Source organism: Pseudopipra pipra, chromosome 2 (genome assembly GCF_036250125.1).
Source record: "Pseudopipra pipra isolate bDixPip1 chromosome 2, bDixPip1.hap1, whole genome shotgun sequence".
NCBI lineage: Eukaryota > Metazoa > Chordata > Aves > Passeriformes > Pipridae > Pseudopipra > Pseudopipra pipra.
Window position 1 is genome coordinate 28,873,898 of NC_087550.1, and position 24,720 is coordinate 28,898,617.

Genomic DNA, 24,720 nt, shown 5'->3' on the forward strand with positions numbered 1-24,720 from the left:
TTGATGACATCAGTTGTTGCCATCTCTGAGGCTCCAGGGTTTCCTTCTTCCTGGTCACTGCCTGGTGCCACCAGAGAGGAGAAATTCTGTCCTGTGTAGACAGTTCTGACAGGGATAAAATTTCTGCCACACCTTTTTCTGCCATAGAATTGGTTCCCCTGTCAGTTTCTGCTGCCTTTTCCTGTTCCTTGCAAACACTCTCTATTTCTACTTTCCCAGTTTTTCTGTTAGTGAGTCAGGAAAATAGATAGCATGATGCAGTTAAATCACATGGATGTATGCGTTTCTCTCCTTCCATCTCTCACAGCATGCCTGTCAGGCCTTGTTGATGGTGTTGCAGAAGCAATCAGCAAAAATTCCTTTTTCAAAGACTTGGATGAAACAGAATTTTGATTATTTTCTTGCAGTTCATTCTCCATTCATAATAATCCCCAGAAAGGTGTCCCATGTATCTGGGAGGAAAAGCATAAATTTGAGAAGAGATCTTTGAACAGTTTCTAATAAGAAAATATCATAATTTAACAGATTAACTCAGTAGAAAAATAATTGCAACTACAATATTTAGAAATAAAAGCAAAAAGCATATAGGCAGTCTTGGCAACAAGAAATTATGAGGGAAATTTGAAAGATTTTCTTAAAAGTCGTGTTTGTTTATCTTGTAAGTATGTAATCACTTCTCTACAAATAATCCAAATTTATGTAAACTAATCCTAAGTGTAGGTTGTTCTGGTTCTGCTAGTAGTGAATTAGCATTTTATGAACAGAGTTTTATTTCCTAAAGTGGTCAGTACAGCTCAGCAGTCTCTATCAGCATCCCAGCTCTTCAATGTCATCATAGCCTGTATCTTCAAGAGCAGGGGATGAAGATCTCTCAGCTTCAGGGGTCCTGTTTCGGAACATACTAGGACTCCAGTCTGAAAACATGAAGGGAAGAACACTTGAGACAGATAAATGCACACTCTGTATTGTATAAACCCATTTATATGGTTGCGCAGGTGTCATTTGTCTCCTCTAGAAATCAGAACCTTAGATATGAGTGACTGTGAAAGACCTGAGAAATGCTTATGTCATTCTGCCTTCTGATAACATGCACACATATCCAAAGATCAAGCTAGCTGTTTCCAGAAAACAGATTACTGATCTGACTTTAAACACTTCTAGTAAAGGCAATTCTTCCTGATAGTGGTTAGATAAAACCTAGCTGATCCCTTGAGGTACCTTCCACCTTGATTATCTTTGAGTTCAATACAGTAATTATAGATTACGAAAACTAACAGCATTGCTCTTCTAGCCTCACCTGTCTGTGAGTCCTTGTTTCTGTCACTTTCTCCAGGGTTCCCAATGATTTCCTGTTCATTCTGCCCGTAAAGAGAAGCATCTTTAGGTCCAGGAGCTTCTGTTGCATCATCATAGTCATTTTCCAGGGCATTTTCAGGCAGTGGAAAGATCTCTGGAACAGTACAGGTATTAGCTTTAACATGGAGAGTTCTTCCACTAGAGAAAGCAGTAGCTGATGATCCAGCAATACAAGGCTTTAATACTGACATGTCTGTACTTAACTGGAATCCATCCCTCAGAGAATGTTAGTTTTCGCAGTTTTATGGTATATACATATACTTACAAATAATATGTGTATAAACATGAAAATAAATTAAAGCCCTCCTGTTTTACTTTTTATGTAACAATCAGTACTCAATCTGAATAAGAAAAAGAGATCTTATTTGGAATAATTATCATCTTTATAAGCATTTCAAAACAAGTAAGAAAAAGCTTTTAATTTATTTTTAACTAAAAAAAAAATCAGTATTAAAAAAGCAATGGACAATAAAATTAAGGACATGATGCAACAGAGTCTGATATATGGGCAACTGAGGTCCAAAACTGCTTGTGCCTTTTGAAATTGATCTCTTGGAGACCAGGCAGCAGCTAAAGGAGCTTTTTGATCAGTTCTAGGAAATTTCAGCTCTTTTTCAAACACTTGCCTCCTTCAGCTATTTCAAATTTAAAAAAAAAACAAACCAAACTAAAATCCTGCAGCTGGGAATCTGCATTTTCTTCAGACCTCTTGGATTAAAATTTCCTAACCTATTGAAATTGTATGCCGGTGTTCTTATTTGGAGCATGTCTTTCCTCTGTCTTAATTCTCCTCATTTTTCTCAGAAATAAAGCAATAGTTTACAAGCTATTACAGTTGAAATTTCTGGGAGAAGCAGTTATCAAATTGTTGGATTCATGTGACTGGATCCTGTGGAGTGTGCAACAGTATCAGCAAAGGTCTATTTCAAACTTCTCATATAGAAGAGAAAACTAGAAGAGAAAACTCATACTTGTATATGAGATTGTATGACATTCTTCCACCACAAGAGTTAAAAAGAAAATTTTGATTCACATCAAAACATCACTAGCACATGGAGTGCAGCAATGAAAAAGTTTTAATCACTAATAATGAAAATTTTGGAATTAAAAACTACTCCGATCTGGGATCTCTTTCTTTGTATGATCATTACCTTGAGTTGCTCCAGGACCATTTTCTTCATCATCTCCTCTATAAAACTGTGCCTTTGTTTTTGAACTCTCTGAATAAGAATCTAGGCAAATGAGAAAGAATGTGGTATCAGATTAAACTCTCCTTATCTGCTAAGACTGCATCATGAGAAAAAGAGCAGGCTAGAGTAATACCATTCAAGTTCAACAGATTCTTTGGCAGTCAGCATTACTCCTGCAAGGCTTACAGTGGAATAACCAAGAATCCCTCAGAGGTCCCATAACACTCTCATGGCTCATGGGGGAGACAAGCCACAAAGGGAGAAAAGCAATCCACAGGAGGAAGCCTACAGGGGCACAGTTCCTGGCAGAGAGATGCAAATTATTCCTTTATTTGTCCCTGCTTTAAATAATTGCAGCAAGAAGCTTTTGTTTGTTTGTTTTGTTTGACCTATACTGATCTATGGTCTATGGCTGCACAAAACAAATTGTCCTTAGGAGAGGAATTGGCAGAGTCCACTGGGCAGAAAACTCCTCTCCTCAAATCTAGGAATTTTTAGTTTTCCGGTAGATTTGGGAGCTACAAAGTATCAGACAGGGGCCAGGGGCACCAGAAAGAGCTTTCCCTTGAGAAGAGCAAGACACACAGACCTGAGAGGAAAGTCACGACCTGCTTTTCCCCCATCAGATTATAATCAATCTCTTCATAGACAGCCTCGGAGAAGGGGTCATAGGATAGTCTGGAGTCTGAAAGTAAAAGGTAATGATCACTCACACAGTCTCTGCTCATACTCAGGTTGGGGTCTTGAAAAGGACAAGTGCCCTAAAGGGACTGCATGGCCAGGTTGGTACCTAGAAAGTCACCAAGATGTGCTGACTGAGGATAAGCACTGCTGGGCCACTTCACTGCCAGAAAGCGAGTGAAAATCTTGGTGTGGCAACAGATGCAATTCATCTCAGTCACCCCTCCCCTCAAACTCCCCAGGCAACTAAACACTTGCCAGCCATGTCAAGGAGGCATTTCATACCAGTCCTGAGGGACCCACCTCTCTGCTGTGCCCTGGCACGTTGGATCTGTCTAGCAAGAATGGCAAGGACCAGGCAGAGAAGGGTCCCCAGGATAATGCAGAGGATGACAGGCATTGAAAGTCTCGTGCTGTCTGTTGCAGGGCGGCGAGGGGGATCTGAATGGAAATGAAAAAGGAACAGGAAACGAATCAGATGTCCCAGAGAACTCTCTCCTCCAGTGAGCTGCTCCTCTACCCTGTGCCCATGCTAGCAGGGTGAGGCAGGTCACCTGCTGCCCAGTTGTGGGTCCTGCTCAAGCAGGTAAAATTCGGCAGCTGGAGATAGTGCCACTAGGTTTTCCTTTACAAAAGGCTGCAGAAGATGCTTTCTGGTGAGCTGAAACAAACTGCTGATTTACCTGCTAGGCAATATCAGGGACGTTAAACTGTCATTTGATGAGAGAAAGAAAGGGGGAAGAAGGAAGAATGAATTTACCTGCTCTAGTGGGTAATGCTGTTGTTTCTGTCGTACCTGCAAAAGGAAAGTGAGTCTACATTAAAGAAGAGGCAAGTGTGAAAAACAGGGAGAATATCTTCATATCATTTGTGTGTTCCTGCAGTCAAAATTATGAAAGGGCTGGTCACAGGGAAATACAGCTGATGTAATGCTCCTCTATCTGCCTCCTTCCTAGATCTGTGTAATAAAGGACCAGTCACTAACCAGAGCAATTCACAGCAGCATCTTCCTTATGATCACAGCTTTTGCCAAACAAAGACTTGGCAGGACAGTCCCAAAGAGACAGCTCTGTTCCTTTACAGTGCACCTTCTCCAACCAGATGGGACCAGTCCCTTCCCCAAAGGCAGCTTCACTCAGAGCAGACACAGCAGATCCACAGCCCAGCTGCCTGCATACAACGTTAGCATCTGCCACGTCCCAGGTGTCATCACAGATTGTTCCCCAGGAACCTTGGTGCCAAATCTCCACTCTGCCAGAACATTCATCCTCTCCTCCTATGACTCGTAACTTCTCCCTGTCTGCAAAACACAGAAACCTTCTGTTTTACTGAAAGAGCAGGAAGCTTCAGAGTGACAAATAAGGGAAAACAAAGAGGTCAAAGTACCTGAACACCTTGTAGAGTTTGGACACTTAGCAAACGTGGCTGGAGATGTTGCCTCTTTTCTTCCTGCAGAATTTAAATAGTGAAGTAAATAATTTAATTGTTTTCTGAAAAAAAGTAAGGGCATGTAAATTGCCTGAAAATTAACCATCAAGTTAATTTTTTTCCTGAAATACATGTGTGGCCTGCTTAGTTCTTGATGGATTGCTGTTTGGCTATTGCTGTAAGTAAAATAATCTTCCTGTTGGCTATGCTTTCTTTCTTCTCACATGAGGCAGCTGCAATCCCTCTCAGGATATCCAAATGTCATCTAGAATTCATTTATATTATAGTGAATATATATGAATATAGATATTCATACACAGGGGTATGAAATACTGTCACAAGAGCAGGCATTAGAAGTGGATCTTTAGAGCCAAACTGATTTGTACACTTATCCATGGCTATGAGCATGCATATGTGTGCATGTATGTACATGTGCACTGATATGCCTCCATGCATGTAGAAACACATATCTGCCTCTAGACTTCTTGAGAAGTCTGATCCTAACTCAGATCTCACAGGGTGACTTGTGTATCATAGATTTTTGCTTAAAAAATATGCAACTGCACCGTCCTATTGGGGAATCCCTTAGGATTTCCACTGGGTAACTGCACTCCGTGACAATCATGTAATTTTAATTCACTCATTTAGGTCAAGGATGTAGACAAAAATGTTTCTACCATTTGCATGAAACTAGAAATAATGTATACTATATACATAACAAGCAAACATAAGGTAATTACTGCAATGTCCCTATATGTGTGCATAGGTTAATGTCTGGGCAATTCTATACAAATGTATTTCTGATTACCAGTGCAAGAAATGTGGGTCTCTTCTGCTCGGTTATCACATGACTGAGGATCCCAGGGGTCTGACTGACATTGCCAGAGAGAGCTGTGTTGCTCAGTGCACTCAATGTGGTCCAACCATGTGGGCCCAGAACCTCTGCCATATTTGAAATCTTCTGCAATTTCCGCTCCATCTCCACAGCCCAGGTGTTTGCATACAGTTACTGCAGTGAGCTGAGTCATACGATTGGAACAAACACTCCCCCATGTCCCATTGTAGAAAACTTCTAGACGCCCAGCACAGTCATTGCCATTCACCAGCCTCAGAGCCAAGAAATCTGGAAGTGAAGACATAAAAATGGAATTAGAGGGCCTGATTCTTCTAGGAACTTGGCTGTGATGAGTGAAATCCAGATATGTATTACCATATGCTAGGGCTTTTATAGTAAAAGACATTTGGTCTTCCTCGTACTATTGATTGCTGGCCACTGACTTAGTAAATTCAGCTAATCCTGATCCAGAGCTTGAATCAATATGTGCTGATTGGCAAAGGGCCAGTAGGCATTTTTGTCATGTAGTTCTGGTTGCTCTTCCCTCAGTAGTATTGAATACTTGAACCTAAAATTCAGAACAACTAGTATAGGGCATAACTTAAGTGATCTGTCTGCACTCACTTCAGTGGCACTCAGACACCCTCTGCATATGCAGCTAGGACTTCTTGCATTAGAGAGGAGTAGTTATTTTGTGCTCCTTTGTGGCTCTGATTCAGTGCCAACAGTGTTTCTCATCTCTTGGGATGCTCAGTGCCACAAACTTCTTATGACATGGGGATTTTTTTCCTGCCTGTATATATAATCTTTTTTTTTTTTTTTTTTTTTTTTGCAGTGCTAACTGCCTGTATCGGTTCTACCTGTGTTGTGGAGCATGGATGCTCCACAGGCTCCAGTCCCTTCAGAATTTGTACCAGCTCCATCATGGGCCCTAACAGTCTGCACTCCCTTCAGGTGTTGTACCTGAACCCGTGTGGGTCCTCCATAGCCTGCAGTCCTTTGAGGAGTGTACCTTTTCCAGTGTTACTTATCCACGGGCCATAGCCCTCTCAGAGACATACCTCGTCTGGTATGGAAACCATATCTTCAGCCATGGAGATATGGTTTCTTTTTCAGTATCTTTTTCCACTTCTCTTTCATTTCTCCTTTCTCTTGCAACTTGCCACTCTGTCTTAAATATGCATGAGGAGAGCCACCATAATCTACTTTGATTTTCTAGTGCTTTGGTTCACAGTGTGTTGTTTTCATTGGCTTCAGGGTGAGCTGCAACTGACTGTAATGGGCACACAGCACCTTGCTGTGGAAATCTTTACAAAATCCTCTAATTTACTCCCCAAATATTCCACCACACCACACACATTTTCTGTGTTTGTGTGTGTGCTAATGCAAAATATGGACTTCTGTAGACCCTTTGCATCTTGGTAGGACCGAGAGGATATGCTGACCAACTACACTTGTAATCAAGACAGCAAGAGGCTGTCCAAGCAAGTCTCCACTATTAACTGCTTCTCTTTCATGTAACCCTCCTGTTTGAACCCACAAGCTCAGAAAAGGGTTTTCCAAACACACCTGAGCACAGGACTCCAGCATCCTCTTTGTGTTGGCAGTTGTGCTGGCCCCATGCCCTAGAGGGACATGCCCAGAGATCAGATTCAGCCCCAGTGCAATTCACGTCATCCAGCCAGATCTGTCCTGACCCTTTGCCGTAATGAGCAGAGACAAATGCCTTGATGGCATGCCCACATCCGAGTTGTTTGCAAACAACATTAGCATCTGATAGATCCCAATTATCATCGCAGATGGTGCCCCAGATACCATCATGATAAAGCTCTACTCTCCCAGCGCAGCGCTTTGTTCCATTCACCAGCCTGATCTGTCTGCTACCTGTAGGAGGAAAAGCCAGTTGTCAAGCTGCAACACAACCGAAATGCACAGGTCAGCAGAATGGCTGTCTTTTTAAAACATTTTTAAGACATCGTGTTTTTGTTATATTACAATTCTTCTGCTATGCTTGCTTAGGCCAAACTTGTTTGAGGCTAAAATTGTATAAAGGGAAAAGCCTACTCCTCCATCATGTAAATGTTTGAATAATTCCTGTGAGATTTTGCAAACAAGGAGGAGTATGTGATCATACTGAGTATATGCAGAGGTCACCTTATCTTCTAAAGCCAGAGAAACTATTCTCTATTTATACTCGTTTAGTTAGACAGAGACAGTTGCTGTTACAGATGGGTTACAAAATCAGAGAAGAGTAGAAACAGTTATAATATTCTTAGGAAAGGCTGCAGGTATCTATAAATATGGAAATGTCACAAAATAAAAGCTATTTAATTCTCAAATATCAATCAGAATGCGTGGCAATCATGGCCAAATTAGTGATCTTATGGCTTCTGTATTCTAATATTTCCTTTTGATTCTGGAAGATAAATTCTTTAAGAAATTTAGATGAAGAAAGCATTATGTAAATTACACATGCTTTCTTAACTATTAAGCTCAGACTCATGCATATGTAAGATCTGCTGAGACCACAGCACAGGGTGGCCTGGAGCCAACCCTGGGAAACATTCTGTGCCTCTCACACAGTAACTCACCTGAACAAATCACACCAACGTCTTCAGAAACTCCAGTTGGCACTGTCTGATACAGGTAGGTCTTGCAGAGCATCAGCTGAGTCTCATTTCCAGTACACTGGACACTCCTTAAGCCAACAAGACCCATACCTCGCTCAGACTTTGGAAGGTAATAGGCTTTCTCAGCAGTTCCACACTGGAGCTGTCTGCATACCACCTGAGCATCCTTAATGTCCCAGTCGTCGTCCAGGACTCTGCCCCACACACCATGGAGTGAGATCTCAACTCGCCCATCACAGCGGCTCTCTCCACCCGAGAGTCTCAGTGATTCAGCAGGACCTAGGCTCAAGAGAGTTGGAAAATACATTGAAGAATATCTGCTGCTCTTACTGTAGTATGGATAACTTGCAGGAGACATATGGAAGACAAATTTCTATGTTGGCAAAAAATTAATTCTCACCACTGATTAAGGAGACTGCCTGTGCTAAGGCTTTCTTTGCTTTCAGGTACAGAAGGGTCTGCAATAGGAAGCAAGAAAGGCTTCCTCAGCTCAGAGATTAGATCCTGTGGGGAGTCAGGCACATCTAAACAATGTGAATCCCTCTACTAAATCAAGTTTCTATGCTGAAACAAAAGGCTGGAGGGGTGGGGTAAAAGAAGGGAAAGAGTATTAAAACAGGCTGACATACCAGACTTGCTTGTGAGAGTGAGATCACCAGCACTGCTCTGGTCTGAAGTTGCACTGCCCATTAAAGGGCACTTCTGACTTACCTGAGCAAATTACAGTGGCTGCTTCTTTGGCTGAACAGGTTGGATTGCCCAAAGTCACTTGAGCACAATCCCACAGGCAGGACTCTGTCCCTTCACAGTGAAAAGCATCTCTCCATATAGGCCCATTCCAATCCGCTAAATGGTCTTCCATCTGGATTGACTTTGCATAGCCACAGTTCAGCTGACGGCAGAGAATGCTGGCAGCTTGCAAATTCCAGTGGGAGTGGCAGAGTCTTCCCCACGTGCCTTCATGGCGGATCTCCACTATGCCAGAGCATGTGGTGCCATTCACCAACCTGCCCCCTGCACACCCTGAATGTAAGAGAAAGTGAGTAATGAAACTTTACATTTGTAACTGCTCATGGGCACAACCTGGAAGTGACTGGGAAATGGGAATGAGTTTTCCTTATCATTCAGTGGTAAAAATGACTTCACTGGGCCGCTGGAACTTCCATACTCATAGCTAGACTTCAGTCCACCCTGTTTTACTCAGAAGAATGACTAGAAATCAGGATCTGGTCCCCTTTGCTGTTTTTAAAATCAGGGCACTAGGTTTTGAGACCTTAATTGTTTGGACTAACCTCACCTAGGGCCTACAGCTATGCATCCTCAGACTGCTGGTCCAAGCCTCACTTAAATCTGGACCAGGAATTCAGTTCCTTGTCTAGAGTACGTGGCAGGTGGAACTGTCTCCAGTCTTGTTTCTTGCTATGTCTGGCTGTTCTCTCCAGATGGACCCTACATTTGATTGATTGCTTTGACTTGACTGGGACTGTCCATAGACCTTATTACCAATACCTTCCTCTGTCCTCTCTGCAGATGCTTTAGACTGTGCCTTGGTGGTAAAGGACTCTGCCTGTGCTGTCCTCACTCTCTGCCCCCAGCTCATCCCACCCTGTGGAGCAGCCCGGCTCTTGCTGCACCCTGACACTAGGAGCCTTTCACAGAGAGCGACCTTGTGGTACAGATGAAGTGCAACCTTGACTCCTGTAGCAGCAGACAAAAGATGGAACATAACTCCACAGACTCCCTCTGAATTTTGGGTTGGTATCTTTCCTCAAAGAAGGTGTTTTTCAGTTCTCCTCTTATACCTTTCCATACTTACCTGAGCATACCACACGAGCATCTTTTCCAGCAGGGCATTTATCATGACCTAGCGCACTCACAGGACAATCTCTCAGGAGTGAGTCATTCTTCTTGCAGCTGAATGTGCCATTCCAGACAGATCCATTTCCTTTCCCTAAGGACTGTCCACTTGGTATCAGTAGGGCAACTCCACAGTCTAGCTGCTGGCAGAGGATATTGGCAGCTGGTAAATCCCACAGGTAGTCACAGAGGGTTCCCCATGTGCCTCCATGAAGAAGCTCTACTCTCCCTGAACATGTGGTACTCCCGTTTGCCAGCCTGTACCCGCCATAACCTGAAGGAAGAATAAAGGAACTTAGCTGTTACTTTTTTGTTTTTTGTGCTATTGCACTGAAAATTGTAAGCTGCAAGAAACTAGCTGCAAGGAACTGTCACTCACTGTGTCTCAGGTTATTGGAAAGCAGGTTGTTGATGAGCCAGCTCTGAAAAAAAAAAGTCTGTGTTGTCCATGTTGTAGCCTGCACTGCATGACTAAAAGCTTTTTGATTCTAAGTTCAATCTCTCCTTTTCTGCTCTGCTCTCTCCTCCCCCCACAGTACTGCTGCTACCTTACAACATCTTTTCTTGCAGATGCAGTTCTGGCACTACCTTGCTTGTGAGAAACTCAGAATAAGTGCTACCCGTAGCACTCTCTCTCCCAGTAGTTGGTCATCTCATGTTTCCCAGCAAGCAGCAACTACAGTGTGCAATTCTGAGCTTTTATCCATGTCCCAGTATAAGACTCTGAACACAACAGGCCATACTCATCAGCATATTCACAATAAATTAAGTGTGGCACGGGTAGGACTATTGTGTGCTGCTACCAGCCCCATGTAGTCCCTCTGCCTTCTCACACTGTTACTTCCTATCTTTACGTGGTCCTTGCATAGTATCCCCAATGAGAGCTGGATTTCAGCTCTGAGCAGAGACTCCTGAGAGAGAGAGATAGGAGCCAAGACCTGTTAGATACCTTAACTGAGTTTTTTGGCTGCTACAGCTCCCCAGCCAGTGCTCCAGGTCACCGTGGCCAGCGGGACAGTGTCCAAGCCAGTCTTGAAACAGACTGCAGCCCTTTGACTGGGAAACAGACATGAACTGCAGTCCTTATCCAGGCTGGTTTTGTGACAGGGTGTTGACAGAAGCTCTGCCCCATGCTTAGTTTACCCCTTTGAAATTGTGGCCTCAGAAAAAAAGCTGTGTTTGCTAGGTCTAATCTTCACTTTTGCAGGGGGTGGCAGTACATTAGCAGTATTTCGATCCCCCAGCAGTCATGACCATATGGAGTTCTTAAGTGATGTTACCTGTCAATCACAACTAAAGTCATCTAGGTCTCTGACAACTTTTTTTTTTAATAACTGAATTTTGTAACTTGTGCCTCCTTCTATCTTTTGGAGGTATGATACCTCTCCCAGTTTTTTAATTAGCTGAAGTGCCAGGGGTTAACATACGCACTGTCACCACAGGAAATAAATTAATTTCTCCATATTCCTGCTTGTCTTTTCTGGCTGTTTCTCCTTTTATTTATAAGAGAAAGATGTGTAAAGAATTCTCAGCACTATTGAGTGCATGTCTCTAATAGCATAAAAGAAATTACAGCCCTTTTGAGATCTGCCTCTGGTGCAGTAGTGAAGTGATTAGAACAGCCCATGTCAAATGTAGACTCTCAGTGGAGTGAATGAGAGATGGCAGGGCTGCTCTCTGTAGCGTCCTGGCCTCTCTTGAGGCTTGATAGGGGAAGCATCCAAGAATCCTGAGGATCACAGAAATGAGTGTGCAGAGGCTCTGAACTGTGGGTTAACAGGAAGAAGACATATAGGACACAAATTATGTTCACCAGTCCAAAGTCTCACCTGAACATACAACAGTGGCATCATGAGAGCACGTGTTAGTGTGGTGTAGGTTCCTGGGACAGTGTGCAAGGTGAGTCTCATTCCCTACACAGTGAAACTCTTCCTGCCAGATCAGTTCATGTCTGTCACCAAAGTGAGTTCCTCTCAAGATATCCACCGCCTGGCCACATTCTAACTCATTACATATAACAGAGGCAGTTTTGAAATCAATGTGTGAAAAACAGACAGTAGCCCAAGTTTCTTCTTGCTTTACTTTCAGATTTCCTGAGCAGGCGGTGTCCCCTCCAGTCAGACGTAGACCAGAGAAGCCTGAGGAAAAAAAAAACCAAGAAACCCAGCATCAAAGGTTGATTGTACTGACCTAATTTCATAACTCATGTACCTTCATGGGCAAGTCACGTCACTTCTCTGAGGACCACTGATACTTTTAAATAATGATTGGGGCAATTCCTGTATGCCACTGACAAGAAAGAAAATGGTGTATGAGATTGCTTATTTCTTAGTATGTGAAAATATTAAGTCCTTGGGAAGCTATAGAATTAGGGAATCTTTGAACATCTACCAATGACTGAGAAGTAGCAACCCCTAAACAGATAAATAAATAGCCATTTACTAGTGTGTGTCCACGAGACTTCGTTATTTAAATGAATAGGAAGCCAAAGCTTCCTTCTTTTCAGGAAGAGGAAACAGGAAATGTTGCACCCATCTTCATAAAAGGCTAAAAAGACAGACTGAAGATCTACAGGCTGATCAGCCTCACTTTGGTGCCTGGGAAAATTATGGAGTAAATCCTCCTGAGACACACCTCTGGACTCAAGAAGATGAATAGGAAGAGTCAACATGGATTTATTGAGGGTGTATCATGTCTGTGGGACCTTATTGCTTTGTCTCATAAAAGTGGATTTATGGATGAGGGGACAGCAGCTCATGTAATTTACCTTACATTTAGCATGGTCATTAGCGCTGTCTTGCACAATATTCTTATGTCCAAAAACTAGGATATTACGGTCTGGGTGGAAGGACAACATGGTTAAACAGCCGATTGAATGGTCAGGCTCAGAGAGTCATGACTGGGGGGTTGCACTCTACCTGAAGACTGGAATACCACTTGTTGGGTCTTTCCTGGGACCCGTTCTGCTCAGTGACATTACCAACAACCTGGAGGAGGTGATGGAGTACACTATTATCATTTTGGGGGCTGGAGGGAGATAACCATGAAAGCAAAGCTGCCATTCAGAGATCTAGACAGGCTGTATTAATGGGCTGAGAGGAACGTTATAAAAATCAAAACCGACAAATGTAAGTTTTGAAGCTGGGAAGGAAAAAACTCATTCAATCATGCTTTATCCAAAGAGCAAAACCAAGCACATCTTGCAGAAGAAGCAGCCAAACAGATATTGGATTTGTTTGCCATTGAAGACTGTCCTGTCTTAGCTTGTGTGAAGATCTGGAGAAGAAAGGCAGTTGTATGGCATAACACTGTATTTTCTTGCTTCTCCATCTACACTTGCTTTTTTAGCTCCCATTCCTGGTCATAGAGAAGTTTAGTACTGCTTTCCTGTTGCCTGGGAGAGCTGTGATAGAAACAAATATTTTCTTTTTCTATGTCATTTAATAAGTCCATTCTGTGTCACTGCTGTGCCCAGGCAAAGTAGACTTGCACATATAGTCAGTAGAAGACTTAGTGCTGGTGCAACTTGCTGTGGCTGAATGGAGGCAGTACTAGGACAAAGTCTGATCCCAGCCTCGTATCTTTTTTCTATTCTGCAAGGCTGAATGAATTCTTACCTGAGCAGATCACTCCAATATCAAAGTAATGAGGGCAGGTAAAAGCACCCCATCCTGTATGTGTGCAGTTCCAGAGAGCAGATTCATCACCACGGCAATCAACTCGATACAACCATGTTGGTCCAGTCCCTTCTCCAAAAGGAGCTCGATTAAGGGCCTTAACAGCAGATCCACATTGTAGTTGCTTACAAACAACCTCAGCATCTTCTATTGTCCAGTCACCATCACACACAGTTCCCCACTGCTCCTCGTGTTTTACTTCCACTCTCCCAGAGCAGGGGCCAGTTCCGTTTGACAGCCTCAACTCATCAGCACCTTCAGGCACAGAGACATATCAAGATTATGGAAAGGACAGTGTCTGATCATGATTATCTGTTACACAGGGTTAATGAGATTATTATTGCTCTTAATTTACTCTTACATCAGACTTAGTTGGTTCACCTTTCTAAATAGTTCAATTCAAAGGTTTTTTTTTGCAAGGAGCTTTATCTGTATTTACAAATTTGACCGAACTGCACAGCTAAAATTTAAGTTATTTCTAATGACAGGCAAGCTTTCTCTTCTTCTGACTTATCAGGGCTAGGAAATGCTGAGTAACGTCCCCACTGTGTGATTCACAAAGCACACCACAACAGACACCAGCAACTGGAGTGGGCGAGGGTACGGCACGTCAGTATGTGATTACCAGTCTATATCAAGCTAGATTATCCCATGGGTTAATTGACCTGTGAGCCAAGTGTGTGTGTCTTTGGGAGAGAGGTAACTGGAGGAGTTGGCTACCAGAGAGACCAGGGGGTCCAGGCCTGCTACTAGAGGGATGATAAGGTCAACTAATTCTTCTCTCTAGACACTGCAAGTATGTCAGTTTTAGCCCATGAACTGGTGCTAATGCAGCCACTTCTTTCAGTAACTAACCACTGCTTCATTTCTTAATCCATACTAAACTATTAGCAGCAGTCAGCTAGAAGGCAGTTTTGCCTCCATCTTCATGTGGTCTGTAGCCTGATTCTTCACTGCTTTATCAGACACAGACAATGTGACTGACACATGATCACCTCTTATACACACAGGCAAAGGTTTTACCTCTGAGCTAACACTGCTGGACTTCCACAGAATTTTCGCCTATCATATAGATTTAGAAATAAAAAAAAGATTGTTACTCAAGTGACTGAGAGTTGATAACTTCCAAAAGCTATTTTTTCTGCAAACTGTCCTCTTTCCTCAAGTCTCCTGAATAAGAACATCTCTCACGTACCTAGCACAAGCCTCAGATAACTCGAAAATCACTTTGTTCTTTCAACATGTTGTCTCAGAAGGAACATAATCTTTCTGTAATAAGTCTTATAAGACTTCTGAGAAATATTCTGGAGAACAACTCACACTCTATTTGAAGAATGTAGTCCAAAAAAGAGTTTTCTTAGCTAAAACATTTATACATTTAAAAGATAAATGAATCCTAAGAAAAGTTGAATTTATAATACATTTTTAAAGGAATCAGATAACCCATATCCATAAGCCATACCCAGGAGCAAAACAAGCTCAACTAATTGACCTCTTTGCACTTGAATTTTTAAATAATCCAATATCTGATGTTTTCAACATGTAATAGCATGCAAGACGATTCAGAGGCAAGCATAACTCAATCAACAGATTTAAATATTCCCTAATAAAAGCTATAATTTGCTGTAATCAATCTACTGTGAATTTTTTATGATTCATACAGACACACTGTTTTGTATTTCCTCACATGCCATAGCATGTCCCACAAGTACCTTCATTGAGTTCAGGGTTTGGTGTTCTGCTTGGGTAAGGTAAGAAGGCATCAGTTTTACTTGCTCTGGCTGAAGACCCGGTTCTCCTCATAGACAAGGGATGAAAATGAGCCATGCATTCCTGTACCTAGGCCCTAAGAGGAGGTTTTCAGCAGATTGCCAGCTCATTCCCTGAGGGTTGTGCCTCCTTCACTGCTGGTACAATACCCCTGCCTGGGGAACATCAGTGGTCTTTAGAAGCATGGAGAGTGCAAGTACTTCCAGAGCAGAGATGAGGGTGGTAGGTGCTTATGATGGTGTCAAGGTAAAGCTACCCTTGTCTGCATCTTCCAGTCAGTCTGTTACTATTCCCTGACATTAAAAAGAAGTTGGCAGAAAACTCACTCTCATTTCTACAGTACAGCTCAGTTGACACTCAAGCATTGCTAGAAAGATGTCTAAATAAAAACGTTTCATATTGTGAAAATGTGTGTCAAGAGTGCCTCCTCTTCCCTGCTGCATGAACTGTGACTGCATCCACACAACTGGTGAGAACCTTTAAGATCAGGACCATACTACATCAAAGCATCAGCCATGAAGTCTTGTTCTCATCATATGGGGATGCAAGCACAACTACAATGCTATAGTGCCACCTCCATGCGTAGAGAGAAAAAAAAGAGATTTCTAAAATCTGTCTCTCATTACCAGCTTCAAACATGTACATATAGCTCTAGAAGAGCAGAGAGACAAATAGTAATAAGCTGCAGATATACAGGAGTGACTGAAGGGATGGTGTGTTACCCAGTCAAATTCCACTGGACACACAGGGCACAGCCACGTCATTTTAACTGATGTTGAACATAGACCTGGAATTATTAATTCTATCTACAACCAGTTCAGAAGGAGAGGTAAGATAGTAATAAGAATATCCAGCTTGTTTCCATTACAGCTTGACTTGGACTTGAGTTCCTATGAGAATGTCTCAGTAAAATATAAAACTTTTATGGATGGCTTACCCTTCTTTATCTCAGGACCACCAAGGAGATTGAATCAAAGACAGAAACATATTTAAACACCTTCTTGTCTCTTTGCCTTAGAGTTGCTAGAATGATGACCTGTTTATACTAAATTTACATACTTTTCCTATATCACTGTCTTATGTGAAATAAAGTATGTACTTACCCAGGGATACCTGAATGGAGAGGAGAAGCAACCACAACACTGGAGCAGAAAGATGTCCTTTTGTTGCCATTTTGATTACAGATAGATGAAACTTTGCTCTTCAAGCATTGCCTAGATCAAACTCTGCATGGGCTTTTCTGTGTCTCACAAGTGACTACAAAAGAGGAAATATATAGATTCACGTGCTAGCGTGAACTACATGAAGGAACCAATAGAAATATTGTTCACCTTTTTAGACGTTATCGATAGATTAATCTCAAACCTGAAAGAACCAAAACTTCCAGTAAAATTTGAAAAGTGTGCTTGTGACCTTATATGAAGGATGATTGCACATCTGATGTGATCTTCAGAATTGTTTTACTACGGGACAAATACTGGTGGCACTGGCAGAGCAGTACGAAAAGTGGTTATTTGTGACCTGACAAAGGAATGTAAAAGTGCAGAACCATGTAGTAGAGAAAAAGGCAAAGAAAATCCCTGAATTTGTAGCTTATCCATCTCATTGGGAAAAATTGTTCTCCGATCAACAGAAGTGGTGTTTATCACTAGCGGTAGTTCTGTGAGCAAAAAATTACACCTGCTTTGTCTTGAGTCAGGTGCTTCTCAGGGCTTTCTTAATCAGTCAAAACTTTATGGGCAGAAGCTCTTGAAAGACCATCTTCCTGAGGACGTCCTGTTTCGTCTGCTGAGTTTCTTTTTGTTTCAGGTGACCATAGCTGGTAGTTCTACCCACTCATTCATTCAATTTAGAATGGTGAATTTATGTAAATAAAAGCTGCTGTTAATTAAATGGTGGCTACTTGACTAATTCTGGCAACTGGAACAAGTTGCAGAGTGCTGTTTACATCAGTCTAAACACACAATCCTCTTTATAACACTGACAACACATACTCCTTTCATCTGATGGCATTTATCTACTGTTTATTCAGAATCCCAAGTTCAGTAACATCCAAAGTATTGGGTCCTTAGAATATCAAGCTCTGCAACCTCTTCCCCTTCTCACTGGGCTTTTTCTGCTTGTTCAAGGTCTGTATAATACTGCAGCAATGTAACCTTTGGTCAGATTGCTGCAGAAAATGCTGCATGAGGAAGAGCAGAGAGAAGTCTGGCCAGAGGCTGCCCATTCTTTGCTTAGGAGTTGCTCAGGAGCTCAGACACTTGCCTATGGTCTCTACTAGAGCTATAAGGCAGCCAAGCTTGGATCTGGCCATAAACTTTCTGATAATGACCCTGACCTGATGACTTGACTTTATGGCTTGGACTGCCACCTTACTATGGTTTTGTCTGCATTGTCTGGGCTGCTGTTTTAACCTGGCTGCAGTTGCTGGACCTATTCTGGTTTTATTGTTCGGGTACTATGGGATTGCATCCCTTGTGAAATTCTTGTGTCATACCTGGTTTGCTGTTAGCTTCAATTCCTGACTGACCTTCTCTTGCAGAGCATCCTGCTTCTGCTGCCTGATACAGACCTCCGAAAAACAGAAAGTTACTTCCACTCCATTAGAAATCTGCTCAGGCTGAGGAAAAACCCACTACAGAAGTACTAATGAGAGCTAGACAAGGTATCCATTATAATGTCTATTCTTGTACCGAGGTTCAGTGATTTCACTTAGCACTATTCCTTGCTGATTAGGGGCCATCAACTGAATTCTTATTGACATTTAAAACCCATTCCAGGAAGTCTAAGATTAAGATTTGTTTCTCAGCATACAGGCCCTTGAAGACCAGAGCCTCTTTCATGAGCGCTGTGTCCAAGTAACCAGGTACATGCCAGTGCCCATGGATGTTACAAGTCAGAATTCTCATCTGGGAACACTCTTTTTCTTCTCTTTCACTCCCCTTTTCTTCTCTTTTCTGTTGCAGACAGGCTTGTCATCTGGATCAGTATTCACTTAGGTTGAGACTGCCAGCATGGATTTCCCCATGCCCAATGGGCATGAGAGGCTTCCTAAAAACTACCCATGATGACTTTAAGGAGTCCTGAATATGTCTAGTGACAACAGGACATGCTCCTAGTTGAATGACCAGGAGAAGACATCTCTTCAAAGACAACTTCAGTGGCAGCATGCTGCCACATCTGTCATCTAGCCTTATCTATCTAGCAAAGTTTGTGAAGGACCTTAATGGTGTATTCCTACTAGACTTGGACTCAAAATGTTCCCTATATGGAAAAGTAACCCATTCGTTATCATTGCACAGCCCAGCATTGCTGCTGGTATCCATTGTCTGAATAGAGGGACTTTCTAGGACACCATTCCTGCACAAGTAGCAGAAGAAAATCCAGCACCATGTCCATTAAGCCATAACTTGGTCTACATATCCAGAAATTCTGCTCTTTCCTGAGGTGACTGAAACCTGTTGTTTCATAAGGAAATCTCCAGTTCTTATCATAGGTATGGTGAGAGATTAATAGGGTAGAAGAGAGGATTCTATTTTCTGATGCTCCTCATACCATCCACTTTGCATTTGCAAAGAAATGTAGCATAGGGTACTGGCAGGCACAAGGATGTTCTTATAACATGGCTTTGAACCCAGCTGCATGTGCACCATTCGTGGCATGTCCCATGGGAGTAGCTGGAAGACTCTTGCTGCAGGACCCCACAGCTGGGAATTGTGTAGGGACTCCTTTCACACAGACTCACTTAAGATAGCAAGTACCATGGAGACTCTGGGGTTTTCATCTGGAGCAACCACGAAGGATGTGGTTAGAGGCTCATCTCATTTTTGAAGCAATCAGCACAAACACTGTCTACAGTTCTAAACGCAAGTTAGTCAGGGACTGATTCCTGGGTTCAGTGTCAAGACTTACTTGCACCCCCACTGCAAATGATTATTTCCCTCTATATCATATTTTCCTTGAAGTGTCCCAAAGCAAAGGTAGAGACTGAACTGGCACCTGAGTCATGGTGCTCCATGCTCTGAGAGTGCTTGAGTTCACTTTATTGTGCAGTGTAGGGGTACCCACAGGGTCCCTACAGTCTCTCTCTCCAGCAGATGAAGAGCTTCCTGATATTCTCGACACTTTCCGGGATTCATCCCCATGGCAGCATAAGGAATCCCTCCAGATGGACATTAATATGAAGTATATAGAGTAGAAAGTCAAGTCCTTCCTTGTAGCCTGTAAAAAACTTTCTAAAAGAGTTTTCAAATCTGGGAATACAGAGCTGTCTAATGGAAGATTGCTTAGAAAAAGCTGCAGTGGAGATGGCTAAAAAGAGCATTGACAAGCTCCTCTGGATCACATGGACTACACAGAGGTAGCAGTTGAGTCACTCATCATGGATTTATTTCAAAGATGTGTAGATGTGGCACTTAGGGCCATGGTTTAGTGCTAGGTTAATGGTTGAACCTGATGATCTTAAACATCTTTTCCAACTAAAATGATGCTATGATTATATGAAAATTAAGGAGCAAGCACCAGAGCTACTCTGAGATACTTAAGAAACTGAACCCAATGCTTTGCTCACCAAAAAGATCTACTAGAGTTGGAACAATACAAAGAAAGCCTTCAGGGATGATCAGGTGAATACAAAGTCAAAGGGCAATGAAAAGACTTCCAAAAATTGTCAGCCAGACTAACAAAGCTCTGCTTCTAAGTATTTTGAGACAGGTTAACACTAACTGGAACAAGGACAGTATAATGTGAAGAAAAGTAGAAAGTTGCTGTGAAGACATCTAAGACTGGATGCCACAAGGAGGCTTTTAACAATCAGAAAAGATTGGAATAAGCTTCCAATTAAAATGGTAACAGAAGAAAACTTTTGTAGTAATGACCAAGATCATAATCACTGAAAGGAATTACTGGGCATGTTTCCTTTAGTTAACACAAGTATAGACTTGATGACTGTAGTAGTCCCCTTAAATCCCTTGCTCCCTGGTTCAGGAATTATCACAACAGACTTTCTGAATAAATGTTATTTTTGCTGTAGAAATAAGAGAAGGTTTCTGTAGAGTAGACAAAAAACCCTTATTCCATAGTGACAATGTAGCATTTTCATCTGGTACTTGACAATGGACTCTGCCCTGTGGATATGCAAAATCTCAGATGTCCCTACACTGCGATCTACAAGATGCAAACTAGGCAGGTCACTGAAGGGAGAATGAGCAGTGTTAGTGGAATATTTATTGGTCAAATGAGGTTCAGATGGGATTCAGGCAGGCAACCACTAATGAGCCGGTGCTAGTTCTAGAGAGACAAGCAAGGATAAGATGGTTTCATGAATAGAATTGTAAATTTTCTTGGTAGGTGTTAAAGTCAGGGGAGAAAAAGATCACAATCAATGTTTATTAGATCACTTCTTACTAGCTAAATTGTTAATAGAACCAAGCTGTTATTATTAATAGCAGATTACAATTCACATAGTATGGCCCATTATTACCTCACACTCAGACACTTACTGACCTGGTATCATGATGCGCTGTGGTCTTGGCAAACTTGAGAAACTTGATGTTCTGAGTTTTTCTGTTCTTGTGAATCCACAGGAGTGAGAATCTCCAGACCTTTTGTATTCCTGGGAGAGTTTTACATGCTGCTTCTCAGCACCTACACATTCTTTCTTTGATCCGGTTTCTGGTTTCACACACACAGGCACTGCTCATTCGTGCAAATTCATCCCATGTGGGCATTTATTACAGAAATGCAGAGCCAGATCTGATCCATAGGCCAGCATATCTGCCACAAGACACTGTCCTATCCCATGATTTCAACATGCAGCAGTAATCTTTACTTCCAATTCCTTTGGGCACAGTTCTCTTGTATCTATGTGAAGTTTATACCTTTATAGTTGCTGCACATTAAAACTTAGAATTTTAAAATATGTCACTCACTGCAACATAATTAAGAGACAAAGAGCTCTTGCTTGATTGTTTCAATTCAGAGTATGAACCCTTTTGTACAGAAGGCTGTACACCTTTCTAAAAGCTCCCTCCAGGTCTTAAGACCATCAGTCACGTACGTATATGAAAGTGAGGAAGATAAGAACACCCAAGTGCATGTCTTGTGGTCCAAAGTTAATAAGACTGCTTCAAAACTTGTTTTGGGGCTGTGTAAGTATATGTGTCTTTGAACTGCCATTATCTTTAAACAAAACACAGATGGAGCTAAGTGATGAAGCTAATACACTTAATGCTAAGGTATAGATGGGGCTGTCTGAAGGAAAACAAGCAGTTAGGAAGGAAACCACTTACTCGGGCTGTGCTGGAGGGACCTTGAGTTTCAGAGAAATGAAATGTATCCTGTGGTTAAGATAAACCTGAGCTTTGAGAATGATTAATCTCTGTATCTCAAACTGACAATGGTATGAAGAAATATCCGAAATGAAGTCATCTGGAGTAGTATTTACCTTTGTGTGTATTTATGAATGTATTTTTCAAAACCTTCCAAAAGCTAGTTGTATATTTTGTTACTGTCTTGTGAGCTCAAATGCTTTTGGAGAAGTGTCAGTCAGAAATTTTTCAGCAAAAGTATGACTTAAGGAAAGTGTACTTTAAAGAAATATACATATTTAACAAAATTTGGGTTTAGGGAAACCTTAGCTGCAAGTCAATATGACTTACGTAGTAAGAAAAGATAAGATGTTGTTCAGTTTCAGAATAAACTGTATTTTGATCTTATGATGTGCTGAATGTTTCTGTCCCCAAGAGTTGAACAAATTGAAAGTAAAGTTTTAGTGACTTCTTTGAATTGTGGTCTAAGGCAGATGTTTTCATTGCACTTTCTCTGAGACATTTTAATTTATAGAGTTTCTTTTTGTGGCTATTGTTTCTTTCATTTTTCCTTAAAACAATCATTAAAAAAATCTTTTAATATGATTCTGTGTTAGTCTTTTTCCCCTCGAGTTTTTGTTAATTCCAAGTAGTCATGAAATCACTATTTATTCAAGTCATTTGTAGCAAAATTAACTTGAGATAACTGTCCAGGATTTCATGATGAGTGTGCAATCAGCTAAAAATGGAACAACTGATTCAGTGACTGCTGAAAACTGGCATGAATTATGGTGCATTATGCTCTGATCTTTGCTATAGAGAATTGTGAGGTCACTTCTAGTTTTTAATAAATGCCAGGATCTCAGTTCTCAAGATCAAAATGATTCAATTTTCAGTAGGAACCAGGTGGCTTGTATGTCTATGTTTGTCCCTTTTTGTAAGATAAGTTTTCTAAACTTTTTCTCTAAATATTTAAATCTTTCGTCCCTGAATTTGAAGGTACAAATTAAAACCAGTCTAAACATAACTAAAAACAGTCATGTCTTTCTGGAGCTGGTCTTCAAAACCAGTTTCTCCAGCCCAAATGGCACAACATCAAAGTTTTAGCTTAAGAAAGGGATTTCAGATGTGATCTGAGGATGCAAATTAGTCATTAATCAACATTCTACTGCTGCTAGCAATGTTTGCATAGTTTCTTCCTTCAGCACTGGTGATTGATTATTGCTAATAATTTAAATCTGTTTTCCTTTTGTCATCCCATTACAGGTTACTGTGAGTGAGCTTATGTATGTGTGTGTAGGGTGTAAGTGAGAGAGAGAGGGGGAACTGTGCAAGGAGGTAAGTGTATTTGCCCTGTGAATAGCTATTTAATAATGAAAAATGAGTTTAATAACATAGCAGTGTAAGTAATAAAAGACGTTGAAGTAAATATTTTTTGTGCACTGAGTTTCTCCATGGCATAATCTTCTGTCAAGGAAAGTGGAATTTGCAGCAAACCTTATGTCACACGTCTTGATATACAGAAGCAGAAAATCTGTTCAAGAGTTGTAAATTCTGCTATTAAGTGTGGCTGATAGCATCATTAAATTTTCAAGTTTGAAGAATAGAAGAATGACTATATCTTTACAAGGAAATAATTTCAGCTATGAAAATTGAAGTATCAGGTATGATTAATCTATTTTTACTAATGTTTTAATGCTTTTGTATTTTTATATTCTCTAAACATGTATTAGGTCTATTTTCAAAATGCTGTGTAAAATTATCACCTTTTACAAGTATCATCCATATATAGGCATTAATTAAACTAAAATCAGGATAGTAGTTTTGCTCTTAAGGTACATACTCAGAAAAAGACGAAGTTGTGGATATCCAGGAAAGCCTCAAAAATACAATAGATTTTCTATTTCTCTTAACTGAGGATAGCATGCTTTGATTGTAAAAGCCCAACCAGTAATCACAAGGATGCAAATTACAGTGAATGGCTGTTTGCATATCCTGTTGGGATCATTCAACTCTTTCTATGTTTAAACTGTAGATCATCTTCCTCTACAATTCCATATTGTGCCCACAAAGAGCAGGCAATAAAAAAATCAGGAATTCAGTGCAAGCTGTACCAGTTAACTTGTATCCACTTGCTTGAAAATCATACACCTAGAATAGAGTCAGCCTAACTAATACCAATAACCAAGGCTCTGGAGGTTGTATGAAATTGATTTGATAAAGCAAAGTGACTGGATCCCCATAGGGATACATAATGTATTCTTTTGCTCCTGCTGCTGTTTGGAAGAAATGTGTCAAACACTGAAGACTCTGATGATCTGGCCTGTCCAAGAGTTGAAAATTGTGGTGATGTCAACATAAATGGTGAAGAAACATGTACTCAGATGCTGAGAGAAATCAACAGATAATTAAGGAAAGCGCTACCAATTAATTAATTAATTCCCATTGTACTGCTGGTCTCTTGTACTTGTAACCAGTTATACGATAATCTACGTTGTTCTCTTCAGCTTTTCTCTGACACTTTTGTTGTCTTGGTCCTGCACTTAGTATGTGTCATGTTCATCTTCCCTTTCAACTCTCTTCCCAGTTTTGAGAGTGCTAGTTATTTCATGTCTTATTCCTATGCAGTGGGACCTTAGCACTTGTTCAGACAACATTGGGAAAGGATTTGGTAGCTATTTCCTCTTAGACCAATAATGCTGATGTCTGTCACTTCGGCTTTTTACTGGGAAAGATGAGGTTGTCCATTCAAGTCTCTATTTCTGCCCTGTAAAATAAGTGATCTAGGAATCCATATGAATGTAAGATGTACTTATACATACACTCTTACCGTGACTGTGTTAAAAGCAAACTGTTTTGCCGACAATTCTTTCTAGCAGAAATTTCCTTCACTTTTGGAGTGACTGATGTTAACTACTCCTGGGCTTTCACAAACACGTATATACTGTCACATTGAACTGGAATTTCTGTCTATGCTGCATTTTAGGT

At 41.2% G+C, this 24,720-nt stretch overlaps 1 protein-coding gene across 1 annotated transcript; it reads right to left on the reverse strand.

Moving 5' to 3' along the window:
* Positions 1-536: 536 nt before the first annotated feature.
* LOC135409342 (antigen WC1.1-like) lies at positions 537-16,674 on the reverse strand. Its single transcript, XM_064644729.1, has 16 exons — positions 16,528-16,674; positions 13,595-13,909; positions 11,807-12,115; positions 9,937-10,251; positions 8,832-9,143; positions 8,082-8,399; positions 7,060-7,374; positions 5,464-5,778; positions 4,614-4,676; positions 4,213-4,527; positions 3,988-4,023; positions 3,531-3,668; positions 3,136-3,231; positions 2,508-2,588; positions 1,298-1,450; positions 537-914 (listed from the first exon to the last, which is right to left on the reverse strand). The coding sequence occupies exons 1-16, from the start codon at positions 16,595-16,597 to the stop codon at positions 808-810; spliced, it is 3,258 nt and encodes a 1,085-aa protein (XP_064500799.1). The 5' UTR covers positions 16,598-16,674; the 3' UTR covers positions 537-807.
* Between the last annotated feature and the right edge of the window lie 8,046 nt (positions 16,675-24,720).